General features: G+C 37.0%; 1 protein-coding gene across 1 annotated transcript in view; it reads right to left on the reverse strand.

Moving 5' to 3' along the window:
* Positions 1–20,142, reverse strand: part of mast4 (microtubule associated serine/threonine kinase family member 4) — a 160,972-nt gene that overhangs the window by 104,638 nt on the left and 36,192 nt on the right. Inside the window, exons 2-3 of the mRNA XM_056265469.1 lie at positions 13,040–13,193; positions 6,859–6,986 (exon numbers count right to left, since the gene is read on the reverse strand). Coding sequence (XP_056121444.1) covers positions 6,859–6,986; positions 13,040–13,193 — 282 coding nt within the window. The remainder of the gene's footprint in view (positions 1–6,858; positions 6,987–13,039; positions 13,194–20,142) is intronic.

Here is a 20,142-nt window from a genome sequence, read left to right on the forward strand (position 1 = left end):
AAGAGTTCACCTTTTTTTCATCATTCAACATTTTTCTTTTCTGCGTTTATGTTTTCCACAAAAGGAAAAAGGAAGTGCAAGACTGGAAAAACTGGAAGAGAGGGCAACTCTGAGAAAACAAAGGAAATGAACATCTAAACTATCTATATTAACATCCCCATTCAATGATTAAATTAATTTGCCACGATGAAAAGACAGTAACACGCCGTAAACCTTCACCCGCTTATCGGAAACTGTCGTTCGACCGATTGGACAGGCCTTACAGAAATTACACCCATAACAAAAACGTGAGATTTTGTTATAAAATTTATAACACTGTATATCCAACATGTCTTTTCTTTCTTCTGCCGAATCCTGTTCCTGGAGATCTACCTACCTGTAGAGTTCAGATCCAACCCACCTGTTATAATCAAATGCTCTTCAAGATCTTAAAGGTGAACTAAGTAACTTTTTTACCTTAACCGAACAGCTTTGGAGTCATTGTAATGTTTATATTACTGATTTCGTGTTGAATGGTGGTCGTCTCGCACCCCCCTGGTGCCTGTGAGCCGCAAAACCACCCTTGCAACTTTGGGCCGGCGAGCCGCCGGCCTGAGTGTTAGGAAGTATCGTGTGATATCAGGTCTCGCGAGGTAACGAATTGCTTTACGGCAAAAAACAGATCTGATAAAATTCTGATAAAATGAGCATCAAACAGAAATAACCCGGCGCCGTATACATGTGGTGTTGGGCGCGCGCAGCTCTTAAAGGGGCCATACCTTATTTCCACTCGTTACAGCGTCCATCCTACTGAACAGGTACCGGTGTACAGGCGGAGGGGATCCGGCCGTGAGTGCGAGCCATCTCTGCATGAGTGCTATTCACGACAGTACAAGTGCTCCACAGCGACTCTAGGGGTCGCTGTTTGACAAAAACGGAATTCTTACTGAGTGCTGCTTTAATTAGCTGATGTTAGATTATTATTATGTAAAAAAATCTTAGTTTTTGATTTGCATCATTCCTATTTTTTAAAAACAAATTCATTAAAAGACGTTCTAAAATGTAGTGTGGACTGTGAAAACGGAGGTATTTGAAAATGATGACGCATGTTTAGTCATGTCCCGCATATTGAACCAATAGATATACATGTTTATACCGGTATTGTGCCTGTAGTGTGCTATTCTAAATATGCTATTTTGGACACTCTTCATATCGCAGTCCTGCAAAGATGACAGAAAAGTTACTCGCATTTGCTGTCCTGCGGCAAAACATTAGAGCAGTTGTGTTTTAGACCAAACACATACCGGTATGTTGACGAACTGCGACTTGGACGCATCAGTGAATGGTGAGATTTTTTGCGAAATAAAATTCTCCTGCCAGAAGAATTGCGCGATAACTTTATTATTTATTTTTTGTCTATCATCTCAGTGAACTTTTGGGAGGGTTTACGCATGCGCAGTGAGGTGAATTTAGCGTTTGCTGACGTTTCAGTGGGGATGAGAAACTTTTGGAAAACGCCCAAAACGCTAGTGGACGGAGAGCATTTTTTAATGAAAACGCGGTTTTCAAATGTATCCGGATTAATGTAGACATAGCCTCAGCTTATAAAACAAAGTGCTTATAAATATACAGATTTTTATATATAAAATAGTTCTATGTAAAAAGTCCCTCAATAAAATGAACAAAAAACACCATACATATTACATAGAAAATGTGGTAGGTCTATTATTTTGCATTTACACTCCAAGACTTAATACACAGATCAGAATGTTTTCTTCCATCCATTGCTATGGTTATGACTGTCAATCAGATTCAATCGTGCATTTAAATACAGCTGTCAAACAAGAAACTTTGCAATGTGTAGTTTAGCATGAAAAATATATATTATATACAGAAAGCAAATAAAGATCGCTGCCATTATATTCTCACTGAAGCTGTCAATTACTTCAGTTCAACGCAAGGTACACAAAGCTGCACTCTTGCAAAAGCGTATAATACCAAATAATCAATGAAGCTGTCTAAGCCGTGCAATAATGACGTTGTGTTTATACTTCGTGAGTATGCGGAACCCGCACTGAACAAAAACTCTGATTCTGACTAACTTAAGCACATCTGATTGGCCATTGTGTTTGCACGCTCAACAGATATCTCTGTGATTGGCAACAAAGCTCAATGCTGCAATAACGCATTGTAAACAGAAACCTTTGAAAGCTTTGACTGCTCACACAAACACTCATGGGAACATTTCAAAGAAGCTGGCTATCCGCGGTTACCGGTACTGCAGAACGGCAGGTATCGTCACATAAAATGATCAAATATATATCTTTGGCGGGACAAGGATTCATTTTGGTGCCCACCAAAATATTTTAAATGGATTGTTATCAAAGATTTTTCCCCAAGCATAACGGGACTTACTGTTGCTTCCTTTAAATAATTAACATTACAATCATGACAGCAGAATCGATTTGATTGACAGTTCTTCTGGAGGTGGAGGAGTGTCTGGTTTTAAGTGTTTCCTGTAGAGATAATATACACAACCACCACCACAATACCCCAAGACAAATATATTTCTGCTGAAGCACAATCCATGTTTTTCTTGTTTTCTTTTTGCATGTTTCTTCTCAGAGTTCCCGTGAAGAGGACTTGATAAAAAGTACAAGGCACAGTAAACACAAAATCCCCTTGATATAAATGTAGATCTCCACCGTGATCATTGTAGAAAAAAACAACAACAAAAACACATTTTATCTTACTACAACTGTTTCCAACAACACATACAGTTTACAAAGTTCCTGAATATCCAAACAGACCAAAGCACAAACCCATATACCCTCCACATGAGGTTTACAAAGGGAAAACAGATAAGCTCCCTCTGTGTGTGAGGAATATCTTTCCAAGGTCACATATGAATCGACGGCCTACTCCACAGGCACTCATTTTCACTAAACAGCGTTAACATTCCTAAGGCATACTCCTTCCCTTTGTATTTTGCGGGAGGGGGAACATCCAAAAAGATAGCGCGGGAATGGCGCAGGGGAAAAGGCCATTAGCAATTCAATAGGAGTCGACGCAAAGCGGGAAGGCCCAGCCACCATTGATTTTCAGGGAGGCTGATTTAGAAGCAGGGCCTGATAAAGCCAAAACAGCTGAGATGATACCAAAGACAGAGAGAGACACACACAATTCCATTAACTATTCTTTCAGTTGTTTTGAAAAAGCAACAATGTATACACACAAATCACAGGATAATTCTGCCATGTTATTGGAAATGCACAATTATTATTCTTTTTTTTTTTACATATTATATGGACAATTGTTGGTTGTGATGGAAATGACACCACAACTGCGGGAAAGTACTTTGTGTAAATATTATTTTTCACACAAAGAATATTTAAAGTGGTTATGCAAATCAATTACTTTAGTTACAATTACATTACTTTTTGGATTTTTTGCATGAATTTGGAAAGGGGTAAAACAATAAAATCTATGCCAAAAAAAGGCACTTAAAATAGTAGCAAACATTATGACCGCATGGTGAAAAGTTTCCAAGACAGTTTCATAAAAAAAAAAAATCAATCCCCGGAAGGGGTTGCACAGATTAGTCGACTAATCAACTTTAATGTTCTGCCATGGCGCTTTAAGCTTGACGTCGACGAGAAGATTTCAAGAAATCTATGACAAATAAATACATATACTACTCAGAGTGCTCCACAAAATATGTTTGATTATACCATCTGGATGCTCAAATTTGATCGGGTGAATGCACGTTTTAAATAGCTTATTGTACACGTAAGTTCACTGCTATTCTGAACTAGTGTGCTGCTGCATTGTAACGCAAACACATACAGACTGTCTCGCACATCACATGCAGATCGCGTGCACAGAAACATTCAGTAGCGCAGAAATGTATTGTCAACATTGTTCTGTGATTTATCAATAAAATAGCTTAGATATTGAAAAAAATCTAGCATATATTTCTTAGTAACTAAAACCCACAGCTTCACTATTAGTAGAGAGATGCTGCCAGATAGAATCATATAGCCTAGAATATAAATAATTCACATGTAATCAATCTTCTCACTAAAGCAGATGTAATCTTTACTGTGCTACGTTATAGGTATATTAGGTTAGGTAGATTTAGAACGAGCAGAAATCTGTGAGGAATATAATGACCCAAAGACAAAAGAGCTGATAAAATAAGCTGTTGCGTAGGATCAATAGCACTGTGGCCAACGCTGTGTCATATGCCATAGCTGTGCACAAGGCAACCAGCGTTCGAGTCTCAGCTCGAGGTTCAGGCTTATTTGTTCATTAATGATGTCATCAGCGACTAGTCGACGTTAACTCGAATTTTTAATCACATAAATGTCGACTTCAAAATCCAAAGTCGTTCAACCCCTAATCCAAGGAGCACAAAACAGTGCATAGTTGCAGAAATACCCATGAACAACCAGTCAGTAATCACACTTCAGTCTCTCATATCACACAGTAACGGTTCTCGGATTACTTCAAGACATTATGAAAATAATTGCTGCAGTTCAGTAAGTAAATAACAGAGTCATTTTAGTGACTTTGTGATCCATTAGACTGATTCAGTCTAGTCAGCCTTTTTGACTAATTCAATTAATTCAAGAATCATATTAAATTCAGGCTGCAAAGCTCACAACTTGGATTTCTTTTGTGCTGTGCTATAAATGGGAGCAGTGTACTTTAGTACAGTGTGTTCTGTCCAATAGAAGGACAAATGAAGAGTCATTCATTGAAGACATACAAGAACCAGTAATAGGAACAAATGTCATTAGAAGCATTTGTGCTTATATTTAGGGCTCCTTATTTACAGAACTGTTTCTGTATAAAAGTTGGTCCTTGTTTTCCAACCCTAAGCAGCATAGCCAGTACGGGGAACAAGCAAAATGGTTTTAACTGGTTATCTAAGCTGGTCAAAGGCTGTTTACTTCAGCAGGGGAGGGAGAGTGAGAGAGACCCAGAAGGCTCCAATGAAAGCAGATCGGATACAGCCGCTAAGTAAATGACATTCTGTTTGTTGCAGCATTGACCCTGCTCTCTCTGGTCATTAATTTCAATCAGGCGCCCATCATGGAACCTGGACCTCTGTTTGCCACGGCTCAGGAGAAGCAAATAAGACATGGCGGGTTCTCAGGATATCTTCACAGCATCCAGCTCAGCACAGACAAAAGTAAAGGAAAACAAATTCTTGAATATATTTGATCCAAAATCCACAATGAAGCCATATCATTTTCTTATGGTCAACTTGCTCTTAAACAATGCAAGGTCTTATTTACTTGACATTATACACTCAAAAAAAAGGAAAAAAAAAGGGGGACAATTGGTCCTCATTGAACAGATGAAGTAGACTAGATGATGACTTTTAAAGGTTTGGTTCCTGCTAAAATTATCCTCATGCACCCTCATGTCATTCTATTCATGTCATTCCAACTCCAAAAGACTTTTGTCCATCTTCAGAACACAAACTAAGGTATTTCAATATTCTTTAATTTTTTCCACAATTTTCAGTTAATTACAGATCAATGTATTATCAATCAATGTATTATATAATCAAGTGTTCTGAAGAGACACAATAACTCCATATAATGATAAACAAATTAACAGAAACTCAATGTGAATCCTTAACAGATACAAACAAACCTTATTTGTTCTCATGCATCAAGCACAGTTTTTTGGTTTCATGGATTTTCAATGGATGGACAAAAATATCTTAATTTGTTTTCCAAACATAACCAGAAGTTAAGGATTTGAATGACATGAGGGTGAGTAAATGATGACAGACCTGGAATTTTTGGTAAACTTTCCATTTAAATAATACAAACGGTAAAAGCAGACAAAAGATATGTAAACTTTACAATTTGGTAACACTTTAGTTAAAAAAAAAAATAGTAGTTATTGATTAGCTAATAGAATTACCTTATTCAACTGAGCGATATTACTTACAAATTAATTAACAGTTTCTGTATTTAGTATACGAATGTTAATATTGCGTTTCTCATTTGTTCCTGCAGTTATTCATTAATGACCGAACAGTATTCTAAAGTGTTACCAACAATTTTACTGACCCAGCAGGAAGACTACTTCTCCAACTTGCTGCGATCCTGAATTTCTTTATACAACTCATGCAAAGAACAACATTTACAAATTGCATAGTATAGAGTATTTTTATGGTACTGGTTTGACAGCCTCTAGTCAACACTTTCACTGTACGGAATAGAGATGCCTGGATATTTTTAGGAATAAGTGTTATACTGTTTAAAATAATAAAACGGTTATACATGAAGCTAAGTAGACAGAATTTTAAGAGAATTTTCATTTTCGAGGCCTCATATTTGATACTTACTTAATACAGACCATAGACAACAAGATATGATTTTTCATGGCAACAGAGGTGTGATGTCAATTCATAAAAACTGGAACTATGTTTGGTACCACAAAGTGTCATTCGTTTTGGTTGGATTCAACCCACCTCATAGAAAATCAGTAGAATCAATGTTTTAACTGATTAGGTGTTATATATTTTTCTGATAACTTCCTGGCTTTATTTTTCTTATTCTTCTTTCAATAAGACTGAACAGGTTAATCATCCTCATCAGTCCATAAGACTTTATTCCAATTTCAAACTAAAGGCCTGGTTCTTTCTTCAAATGCAACATGCTAAAATGCAAACATCCTGCAAGTACTGTACGGAAATGAGAAGGTTCTTTATCACAATCGACTCCATCAGATCAGACCAGACCAAATCAATGTTCATTATTTTGTGCCAATGATACAGTGGCGCTCCCTAGTGTTTGAGCAGGGAATCCACCACATGATATCGGGTTAAACTCTATTTGTTTGTGGTATACTGACCAGGCTTGCAGTGAGAGAGGGCGCAGATTTGCCTAGGGTCTGGGAGCGCATGCGCACCAAGTTGGTGGTCTCTGAGCCTGTGGCTGACCATGCCTGCTGGGTTGAAGCATAAGGCAGCAGGTACTTCCCTGAAAAAAATACAATATTTGTGTGAGTAAAACACACATACACCTACAGGGGTTGGACAATGAAACTGAAACACCTGGTTTTAGACCATAAAGTTTTAGTATGGTGTAGGGCCTCCTTTTGTGGCCAATACAGCATCATTTTGTCTTTGGAATGACAGATACAAGCCCTGCACAGTGGCCAGAGGGATTTTAAAGCCATTCCTCTTCCAGAACAGTGGCCATGTCACTATGTGATGCTGGTAGAGGAAAACTGTTTCTGACTTGCTCCTTCAAAATACCCCAAAGTGGCTCATAAATATTTAGATCTGGTGACTGTGCAGTCCATTGGAGATGTTCAACTTCACTTTCATGTTCATCAAAACATTCTGTCACAAGTCTTGCTGTGTACTGGTGCATTATCATGCTGATACACGGCACCCCTTTCAGGGTACAATGTTTGAACCATTAGGCTCACATGGTCCTCCAGAATGGTTTGGTAGTCCTTGGCAGTAACACGTCCATCAAGCACAGTAGAGAATGCCATAATATTGCAGCACAAACCATCACTGATCCACTCCGCGCTTCACTATGGGCAGCAACAGTCCGGGTGTAAAGCCTCTTTGGGGCTTCTCCACACCGTGACGCTGCTAATTCAACCTTCACACTCTACTCTTAATGATGGAATGTGCAATCAGTGAAGATTGTCCACCAGGCCGCACATACATAGGCGCAAAACTATATTGGTCATTGTTTCAGTTTCATTGTCAAACCCCTGTGAATACATACATTATATACACACACACACAAAACTATATTGGTCATTGTTTCAGTTTCATTGTCAAACCCCTGTGAATACATACATTATATACACACACACACACATACACACACCAGTGATACAGTATATAAATACATACTTATACAACATTACATATATAAGTAAAAAGTACAGCAGGATTCCAGGGAACATTAGTATTTAGTGGTAGCATACTGGACAGAACATGTTCTTGAAGGTAACGTTCAGACAAGATCATAGAGGATTCTGGGAGTGTCTTACTATTTCACAGGATATGACTCAGTGACTCATCATAACGGACATGTCATAAACATATGCCGATCAACATGACCCACATTACAGCATCTATAGACACGTGCCTGGTGTGGGACAAAGGTCAAAACGCCCAGTGAGCTAGCCATAAGATTTGTGTAAATACACAAATATTTTTTCTGTGTAGCAAGCCCAAAAACATTTGGACACTTAGGGACAGTTTCTTGCATTCTACTGTGCAGCTTTTCCATTGTTTTTCAATGTAAACAATGCACCAGTTGGACATGTTTAACTGTTGCGCTTGGGTCTTTTGACATTATACACAAAAAAAAAAATGAAAAAAGGGGGAAAATTGGTCCTCACAGCGATCTGTGTGACTGGCCTTTTAAAACCACAGTCAAAGTGGTGGTTCACCCAAAATTTAACCACAAATTTTCTTCATTTCTTCTGTGTGTTTTTTGCAAATGAATGTCAATGGGGTCCGGAGTGTTTTTAAATCCCACTGACTTAGAATGTATGGACAAATAGACTTCTTAAAATATATTATTTTGTGTTCCGCAGACATTATACAGCTTTGGAACTACAGAATCTTCATTTTTGGCTAAACTATCCCTTTAAATGTATGATTTTCATTGCATTAGATAGCAAGATATCAAATCAAGTGGCATATATTTTACAGAAATATAGCACGAGCACACTTTAAGCAAAACATTTTAAGAAAATAAAGTCTGTTTGTTTTTAAATAATAAAACAATAGATATACTGTACTGTTTTAAAAAAAAAAGTATTGACACTTTCTATCATTAAATGTAAGTGGATCAGGTTTATAGTTAATATGATGAAAATCTTTGTCACACCAGCTGATCAAAAAAGTCATTGCAAAAATGGCTCAGAAAAGTTAGTTTTGAGAGAAGCTCTTTTACACCACTATTTATCTTATATTCATGCCTTTCACACCGTCACAGTACATTACAGCACTGTGGACAGCCTCTTCACCTAAACTAATCCTTTTCCAGCCCCCCGTTGATCTGTTGATAGTTTAGATGGATAATCTAATATAGCTTCATAACACTGAGCTGCCATACAAATGCAATATATTGGTTGAGGAGTCATGTAAGACGAAATTAAATCTGTTAGACCCAAATTGTATACGGTTTAATATAATAAATTTACGCTTTTGTGATCTTAAATTTCAGGAATTGTTTTCATGGTGCATTAGGTGCTGCGTAAAACTGTGCCTTGTCATTTTAAATGGTTTTGTAGACTCAGAGAAGCAAATATTTGATGTGTTATTTCCAAATAGCTGCTTGCATAGCAAATAATGCATTAGCAAGGAGCTTGTGTCCCTTTTGGTCAAATAAATAGTAAAATCAAGGTAAATAAATAATGGCAGGAGTTTGGCCTTGACATCATCGCAGAGTTCATTTCAATTAATTTGATTTGGGACAATATAAAAGCTGATTACTACAAATATAAAATGCAATCAAATGTATTAAATGGAACTTCTCCATGTGATTAAAATGGACTTATCCGTATTATGATCCGTATCATTTGTATTATGTGTTTGTCCATGCATATCTGTCCTGCTCTTCACTTCATGTTTTGTGTTTCAAGTGTTCTTCAAGTTTAAGTGTTTCTTGATTTCTGAAGTCCTTTACATATGAATCAGCAGCTGTTTGTCCTCTCAAGCTTAATACAGAACAATCTTCTCCCTGGCAACTAGCAAAACCTCACTGCAGTAAGGGCAAAATTGCCTTCAAATACTAGAATACTAAACTAAATCAGATTGAAACAAGCAGAAAAGATTGACATTTTTCAGTTTAGGAGAGGTGAGAGAGGATTCTTTTTTTAAATAATAAGACCTTCATATGTTCTTCTCTTAGAAACACTTTGTGCATTGTATCCCAGACAACCTATTGCTAACCTGTATTTATGTGTTTGTGGGCTCTATATGGTCACAGAACCCGGTCAAAAAACAGGATACGTAGGAGGAAAACTGCGATTCCGGTTCACTGCGAAACCGCTTCCATATAGTCATCGTCCACATGACTGAGGAAATGCCAGCTAGACGCCCTCAGCACATTTCAGCAGTGTGCCCTATATACCTGATTCAACACATCAGACCTCGAGGAACAGCAAGACAAACATCACATGAAACAATGTAGTCAAATATGGTGGTCATAATGTCACGTCTAATGAAAATAGCATAATGAAGCTCTTAGGAGCCAAATCCAAAACAGAAAAATAATAAATGAAATAACAACTTTCTGCATTATAAAGTTCTGACTTTACTTTTCACAATGGCTTTAAACGAGATCGACTGATTGTGATCAGTTATATAAAAGGTCTCGCTTGGATTGTCTGTGACTAACACATTTAATGTTTAAAAGAGGCCATATTATAAATGTATATTTATTATATTTTTCCCTGAGGTCAACTTGTAAACAATCAAGGTTTCTTGAACAAAACAAAAAAATGGAAATTTGGTGGAAATACATAAATGTAGCGCCCTCAATTCACTACACGTTTTGCTAAGTTCTGCCGTTTAGCTAACTAACACAAGCCCCCTCTGCAAAGCCCCGCCCTCCAAAATGTAGCTAGCTAACATGCAAAAAGCATAAATGCATTATGATCTGTTCCTTACACAAAGCTATCAAATGGCTCCAATAGACCTGGAACAGTGTAGTCCAGTGAGTAAGTTTGTGAGTAATTGACAGTTTTTAGGTGAATTATCCCTTTAAAGGCCCGGTGTACTTTATTTTCTGAGTTCGGCTCCATCTCGCGCACAGCCGTGACCGCACAGCTTATAAAGTAAACTCAACTGCGGATGAGCACGAACGGATGCTTGTTTGCTGCAGTTTGTACTCTAGTAATCAAAAAGCATGTCTAATTAATTGAAATTATACAATATATTATATACAATTTGTCAAATATTTATTAAAACTTTGACAAATTACATTTTTAGAGCCCATATGAAATCCATTCATTTTTTTTATTTCCAATTTAATAGCTAAATTCAATTTTAATAATCAAGAAGCATGTCTAATCTATTGAAATCATAAAACTTTACCAATTAAATGTTTTTAAATATTTGCAGGTGTCACAGTCATGGGCTCTTATTTTGATGTTCTTATTTTGATGTTCCCTTAGTTCCTGTTTCCCTGCTTTGATTAGTTGTGGTTTCTGATTAATTCCCTGTATGATTCTATGGTTACTTATAATTACCAGCCATGTCTTATTTAGTTCATTGTTATTTTCTTAGTATTTAAGTCCTGAGTTTGGTTATGTTCCTCCTCCGATGTTGCCTTTTGTTTATTGATACAAGCTGTTACGCTGCCTTTGTTTACTCCTGTGATTCCTGGATATTTGGATCATTTTAAATGTAAAGGATTTGTTGTGGAGTGAAGGGAAATAAAATACTGTGTGTAAAAGTTTTGTTTATTTACTGGTATTTTACAGTATTTTAGAAATTAATAAAATGTGACATACATCCATACTACTTGTTTTTTCTCTCATCAATCCAAATATGATTCGGTGTGACTTGTTACCCAGAAAATGCAGTAAATTTCAATTAAAACGTGTAACTGGTTATTTACAGTATTGGGGTTTTGTGTCAAGGGAAAAAGGATCAGGAAAAATATGATGTTTCACAATATGAACCTATTTACATCTGACTGTAGACAAAGACTGTAGACTGTGCGATAAATCGTAATTGATTTTCGATTTCGATTTTGGCTTCCACCGATTATGAAAACAAGATAATCGACGTGAAACTGTTATTGTGCCGCTGCCGCATTCAGTCCCACGCACCTTCATTTCCTTCACAGCGGTGCACCTTCATTCCTCCCTAAAAGCCCAAACTTGACATCCAAATAAGTGAGTGTTGTAAAATGCTGTCTATTGTTGCTAAAATGCGGCAGATGCTTGATATTAAACGGTGTTAAAAGTGTATTAAGCCGCGAAAGAGACAGTGTTCCCTAGGCGGAGTCCTGTACGCACACTCCGAGACTGGGCGGAACGCGCATAAGCAAAGTATACTGTTGGCTTCATATACCGGTACACGCCTAAATGGTCAAATAGCCTGCACACAAATATGTCGAAATGCCGTTTTGGTAAGTGTCCTCATAACACAGTCGGTTATGTCTTAAAGTGAATGTAAACATTGAGAAAGAGCACGTGTGTAACAGTATACTGGGTCTGTGCATTACCTCTTAAAGGGATACTCCACCCAAAAATGAAAATTCTGTCATCATTTACTCACCCTCAAGTTGTTGCAAACCTGTTGTTGTTTCTTCTGCTGAACACAAAGGAAGATATTTTGAAGAACGATTGGAACCAAACAGTTGTTTGGCACCATTGACTTCCATTGTAGAAAAAAAATAAAATACTATGGAAGTCAATGGTGCCAAAGTTCCAATCGTTCTTCAAAATATCTTGCTTTGTGTTCAGCAGAAGAAAGACACTCATACAGGTTTGCAACAAGTTGAGGGTGAGTAAATAATGACAGAATTTTCATTTTTGGGTGGAGTATCCCCTTAACAGATTTATTTGGCTGCTTTCATTTTAATCAAACAACAAAAGACAAAGATAAAATCACTAATCACTCACCACACATAAGGATTAGTCTATATTTAATGTATACAGCAGTGTTATTTTACATTTGATTACTTTATTCAATTTCTGTTGTAGGCTATTACTGATCTGAATACCACTGTTATTACATCTTCCTGAAAAACCAAAAGCACTGTTTATTTAATTAGTATTTTTGTTCTGTTGTATTTTTTGTTGGTTTTGTTTGTAATTTAGTTTCTTTGTTCTTATTGTATTGCTGACTGTTTACTTGTCTTCTGTAACTGTTTTGAGGACTTTTACTTTCATTCATTAACCTAGTATTAGTTTTAGTTAAAATTACTAATATCATGAAATAAGACTTTGATCATATCACCCACCTATAATCGTGTTAAATAATCGTGATTATGATTTTTGCCAAAATCGAGCAGCCCCAACACAAAAGTCAAAGTTTTACCTGTAAGAGCGCCCCCTAGGCTTCCTCTCCGGAGCTGCTTGCCATCTTCGCTGAGTTGTCGTTTAAATTTCAGCGCTAAACTGGAGCCGTGAGATATGTCTGGGTTGCTGGACTTGCGGAATGGCATGGAGGGGGGGTAGAGAATGTTATCCGGCTGGAAGAGAGATGAGATCAATAAGGAGTTCAATCTGGGAAACATTACACATCACATCAGGAATAGCACTGCAGTGTTTACAAAAATACACAACACACTTAGCGCTGCATATATCCATTACTGACAATACTGTACTCAATTAATTATAATGTAATAACATACTTCATCTCTAAACCACCTTTCCTTTTTTGACTGACATCACTCTTATTTTTCAACCCCATCTAAAGTTAAAGGTGCTCTAAGCGTAAGCGATGTCACGCGTTTTTTAGGCCAAAACTTTTTTTGTCACGTACAGCAAACATCTCCTCACTATCCGCTAGCTGTCTGTCCCCTGAACACACTGTAAAAAAACACGGTCTCTGCAGATACCCCAGGCTCCACAAACGGCAATAAAAACAAACTGGGCTAACCCGCTCCACGAAACATAACAAACTGTTCCAGCCAATTACCGACAAGAAGGGTTTGGGGGTGTGGTTTGGGGGGTTAGTGTGCGGATGAGGAGGAGGGAGGGTCTAGCTAGCCTCCGTTTTGTTTGACAATAGTTCGAACGTCAACAAGACGTGACGTCACCCAGGATCGCTTAGAGAACCTTTAAATACCTGTGAAAATCATTTCATGTGGACAATATTTCAATCTCAGCATGAATCAGTCACTAATGCTGCATTTGATACTGGTAAATACACTGTGTTATTATCATAATTGTCATAATTATCATAATTTTAATTTTCTAAATGCTATATATAACCAACCATTTCCTCCACTTTCAGTTCATTCGAGGCTACCCTTTCACCCCCTACAGCACTCAATGAACAAAACAAGCCTTTTTCTCGTACAGATAGAATCTTTCTAGATAAGCAAACACATCTGAGGGCTCTTTCCACCTCAAATGATAAACACATTAGTGGAAACTATTATTGGAGAAATCCAAGACAACAAACTGTTTATTACCAAAGCAGGGAGGGTAGCACTATCATATCAAAATAAAACAGATTATTTTGAATGGTGATATGGTGTAGTGCTATTATCAAGCAAAGGCTGTAATTTAATTTAATTAATTATGCAACACTGACTGTTCACGTACACACAAGCAGTTTGTGATCTGAATCTGTTCACAGTAAATGCTGCTTCTCATCTCTGCATCTGCCTGAGTTTGGGTTGCTTTTAACAAGTGCTTAATTTATAAATGAATAAGTGCTGGATGAAAAACAGCCATACAGACCATACAACTTCAGTTTTCCCGGAACATTCAATGACAGCACTAAACGGTGATGACAACTATAAGAGCATCATTCACAAGTTTCTGCACGGCCCTAACTACACCCTGGTGTATTATTCAGTCACATATAGCTACGTTGAGACCAAATATCATACCATATCAACCAAATATCAGTTATATTCTCCCTCACCGGCGACATCGTTGCCTTTTCCATTACATGGATTTCTGATTCTGACTGATCTAACTCCCGTTGTTCGTATCTCCTGCTATCCTGATTAGTATTAGCAGAATTGTCCAGTGCTGCAGTTCCATCTTCCCGGGATCTCTATTGATCAGAAACACCATTAGTTTTACTCTGGCTCAAATTAAGCACTGCTGATAATGTGCATTTGGGTAATGCAATATGACCTAACCATCTTCAAACTTGCAATGAGGAGCATGTAAACCAGTGGTTTTAAACAAAAGAGAATTAAGCTAAATATTAGTTTTTTTTTCTATTTTACAGTGAAATGTTACAATATTAAAATGTTCTTAATTCGTTTAATATTTTATAATAATACTATAATTATAATAATTTTTTATAATAATAATAATTATTATTATTATTGTCATGTTGACATATGATCACAACTTTTGTTTTTTTTTAAATGAGCAAAACAAACCTGGAGCTTTAGAAATAAATAAATTATATATATATTTATTAGGGCTGTCAAACGATTAATCGCATCCAAAATAAAAGTTTGTGTTTACATAATATATGTGTGTGTACTGTGTATAATTATTTTTAATACATAAATACCCACACATGCATGTGTATTTAAGAAATATTTGCGTGTATATACTGTATATAGACTGAATGTAGCCTATATATAATGTATATTTTATATAAATATAAACATTTTATATATAAATAACATATTTTTCTTAAATATATACATGTGTGCATTTATATACAAAATAATTATACACAGTACACACACATATATTTTGTAAACACAAACTTTTATTTTGGATGCGATTAATCGTTTGACAGCCCTAATATACACATATATAATATTCTGTATATCATGAAACCCTAAAAGCATCAGGTTTATCACTAGGAACAATCCACAATAGAATTTTCCAACTAAATGTTCCACCTTGAAATACATTTTTGTATAGCAATCAGATTTTCCATTCATAAACAGCACAGGTTATATATGTGTGTGAATTTGAAGGCTATTACAGTATGTATAAAGATCCACTTATACTGTAAGGGAAGGAAATACGGAGTTCAGAAACATCTGGCCTTGAAGAAAGACTTTGCCATTGTTGCCATCACAAACACTACTACACCACGCCGTATGACATAAATGTCCTTTCTTTCCATTGTCAAACAGAGTTGAAAAGGCTCATGAGGAGCTGAGTAGCACCGAGCTGTGGAACAATGTAAGAGTAGAGGAAGAGGTTCCTCCCCGTGAATATAAACAAATGGAGGCCTAATGTGTTCTCTAACTGGAAGGGAACTCCCTCTGCTTTGAGGAAAATGATTCATGATACTACAGACTCTTCAGTGGAGTTGCTGAAAAGAGCTGCAATGATCTACACAGATGAAAACCAAAACCATGTGAGAAGACCCACATCTTTAGGGGAGAATAAGACCATATGGAAAGACATGAGGTCACCTCCACCTGGGGCCGGGACCAGTAAAGTTCATGTGGCATATAACATGTACATACAAAGTGCTAGTAATACTAAGGTCTGTGAACACAAGCTTAAGACCCTTTCATGTTTTATTCTATGACATAAAATACATCAGTATTACCCCACTCATGATTTTTTGAAGCTGTAACGTGTCTTGAAAAAGGGAGTTGCTAACAAGTGGCTAAATGTGACTACACAGGCTGTCAGGGAGATTAAACGCCATCACGTCCAACAGGTAAACTCAGTCCGCTTTTTACAGCCTCATTGTGCTCTTATAAAGTATTCTAACTCAAACTTTCAGGGAAAGTGTTTTTTAGTTTTTTTTTTCAGATAAAAACTTAAGTTGTCGGAAGCTTAGTTATGGTGACGTTGAAGTCGTGGGACCGTGGTGTAGTTAATTTATAGCATACCTTTAGCTTTTTACTTCAGTCAACTGCATTTAGGCTTCAACATTCATAAAAGTTGTGTTCATCTGTGAAAATTATCTTGATGGACAAGACGTGTAAGCATCATAACATTTTGTTGATCACAGAGCTTTTTTTTTTTTTTTGATAATCCAAAATTGAAAAATCCTATTAGGAACCAGTGTGATGCTAACTGCCAGCTGGCCTACAAAGTGATGTCATACCTGCACCACTCTATTAGTCTTCCCATTCACAGCATAATTTTTTCATCCGTTTTGTGAACGTGCACGAAAAGAGGCAGGATTTAGCGCACAAGCCAATCATATCCAATCATAACCAATCACAGCACGATTGAGGCATCGCCTCCTCTCACGTGACTTTAACCCATTCATTCTCAATGGGCTCTATGCACGGCGGTATTTCCGGTGAAGGTCTAAGGATGCTGGATTACTTCCGCCGATCGCAGAGTCCAATGCTATACCGAGAATTTATATTGGTTTTTATACTCTATTGCTATACTAAAGAAACGTTAGTCACAAAAACAAACAAAACAGACACCCCTCATTTTGTTTATGCTTCTTTGTTTATTATATTAAATAAACATAACTATATATAAAATTACATCCAAACGTATTAAAGTTTCGTTTCAATTACATCTAAACGTATTAAAGTTTCGTTTCAAAGACGAGAGGACAGTACATTTTGAAGACTCTGCCATAATCCCGTTTTCCTCGGTTTAAATCTCCCCAACCGGAAACGCAAGAGCATCCTTGCGTCAAACGGGGAAGTTATGCGTGCATATAGCCCATTACCCCCCACAAAATCCACTGCATGCTTTATTAGGGAGTCTGTTAAAAAAGTAATAATACATTTGAGAAAGGGGGTCCCTCATAAGGGGATTATTTTTAAAAGATCTATCTGAAAGAGCTCTTTATTACAATGAAAATGAATGAATCACATATTGAGCAGTATGATGATGTTATAATTTCTGGGCAAATCACACTCACAACTAAACATTTGCCAAAGTCCTCAGGAAGACAAGTCAAGGTGAGCTGCAGCAGGAGGAAATGTGCCTCACAGCCAAGTTTCCATAAAACTTGCAGCTGATATTTCCATCACAACTTGCAAAAACGTAACTGTCACGTTTATGAAAAGCTAATCTATTCTGAATTCTGATGAAGAGCAATAAGGCATCAAAAAGCAGAAGCTACTTTGTATGATTCCTTAAAATCAACCACCTGGAGCAATCTGGCTTTATGCCCAATGCTGAAAGCAGACCACAGCATATCTCTAGTTCATGGATCACCCTTCCAAAAGACATTCAGATTATCAACCCAGAGGACTAATAAATAAAGGCTATTGTTTCAACAAGTAAAAAAAAAAAAAATTCATCTAGATGTGGCCATATATGCATATAGGAACCATTTAGGAAATGTACATACAATTGTTTCAATGAGGAGCAAAAGCTTTAGATGTGCAGTTGCCCTAAGCTTATAGAGTTGTTTGCCCCACTGACCAATACACTACCACCACCCCTTTCACAAACACCACAAAATGCTGTGCTCCTCAGTCAAAACAGTGAGATGAGATAATCATGCATAGAAAGCAAAAGGCTTGTGTGTGTTCAAAACAATACAATGTTTTGCCTAAAGGGAAAAGTTTGAATCCTTTTATATCAACAACAGAAGAAGGACAGAATATCTTAAATATATTGTTTATGTCAGGTCAATGACGATGCTCTATTATTTTCATTCAGATATATTAATTTGTTGAAATTGTTTGAAAAATACTTTATAATATCAGGACAGTTGTTTCATTTTATGCATAAAGTACATTTAAAGGGGGGAAATTTAAGATTGAGGTTTAAATGGTTGATATGTGCACACTCACATGTACACAATGTGTAAGGAAATGTTTCCGTTTGACTTCACGGTTACATCACATGACATTTTCAGATCTATATATTTAAACTTTAAAGTGCCCCTATTATGCTATTTTAAAGCTTGTCTACTACAATAGGTCTACATGCATCCAAGGTCAAATAAACTTTTTTACTTGTAATTGTTCTCATAATATACATTGCACATCACCTGATTTCTCAAAGAGTCCGAAAATGGTTTGTTTGAAGATTCATGCTGCGTCCCAATTCGCCTACTTATACTACGCCCTAAAAGTATGTACTCTTTTTGTGAAGAAAAAGTACATACTTTTGAGTGTGTAGCAAAAGAGTAGGCAAGCTTTGGGACATACTACTTCGTCATCTTTAACGGACAGATCTGTCGCGTGCATCCTATCACCGTAAACTGCCCTGTCAATCATCTCGTCACAGTTAAAATCCTCCATTCAATCTAATATAACTTCTTACCATTTCGGAGAGAATTGTTGTCGCACGTTCATCTGCCAGTCATGGGTCTTTCATGCGGAGACTCTCCTCATGTGTTTGGAACTTGAATATAATAATGCATTTAAAAGTTAATGGCTAAACGTATCTTTGCAAAAGTTCACAATGCTGCTGCAGATGCAATATAATGTGGACAACATTGAATAAATACATTTTCGTCAGGTTAGATACTGATAATTAATCACTTAAACCCCTTTATCTAAACCTCTCTACATAACCGTCGGACTCGCGCGTCCTCCATGTCTGTAGTTTTTGAACACTTTTCATTCGTGTTTGTAGTTCTAACCGAATCCTCGTCCAACGCGCGATGGGTTGTGGGCAATATCAGCCGTTAGAGTGCGCATCGATCTGCACTTCGGATTCTGACCGGGTATATAGTAGACCACACGGGTCTCTTTGGAACACTCATTTCAACATACTACGATTTGGGACGTACTAATACTATTTAGGACGGATCGTATGCGAATTGGGACGCAGCATCAGTCTCTCTAAACCCCACCTTTCCGCGAGCCAACTCTTCTCTGATTGGTCAAATGGCCCACTCTGTTGTGATTGGTCTACTGCTTACAACCCATGTCAGAAACAAAACGCCTATTAACATGTCTGAATTTCAGGTCCGGAGGCTTCCTCGGCACTTGATACACAGGCTCAAATTGATACGTAAAAACCGACACCATCGTTCATATGTCTGAGTCCTCAACCTTTTGAAATACATGCAAAGTGGATTTGCAGCACTGAAAACAGCATCTTCTCGACATGTCAACACAAACCAAACTCATCCAGGCCTCAGCTACAACTTTCACCTACAACAAAAGATTATTTCTTTTAGAAGATAATAACACTTTTTGTCACTCACTTTGAGATTTGAAACTTTTTTAAATGAAACAAACAAGACCCATATTTGGCAATAAGGTTGCCAATTGAATTCAGATTGGTTGAATACAAACTATAGAAATGTAAAGTATAAGTAAACTAAACTACTAAAATCAACAAGTAATATAAACTAAAGTGACTACATAACCAAACGTGCAACGCCTACAGCAAACAGAAACTATGCCTGCAGAACAGGAGCTCATTTATTACTCATTGTCTGTTTTCATGAGGCAGTAATTTTTAACCCAAGCCTGCTGGACACAAAATAAGATAACATCTCTTTATGAACTCATAACTGGACACTCGCCAAAAAGTTTCTTTACATATCTCAACTGTCAATCTATTATAAAAACAAATGATGTTGTAAAATAT

This window comes from Rhinichthys klamathensis, unplaced genomic scaffold (genome assembly GCF_029890125.1).
Source record: "Rhinichthys klamathensis goyatoka isolate OS25496 unplaced genomic scaffold, OSU_Roscu_1.1 h1tg000234l_1, whole genome shotgun sequence".
NCBI classification, from domain to species: Eukaryota; Metazoa; Chordata; class Actinopteri; order Cypriniformes; family Leuciscidae; genus Rhinichthys; species Rhinichthys klamathensis.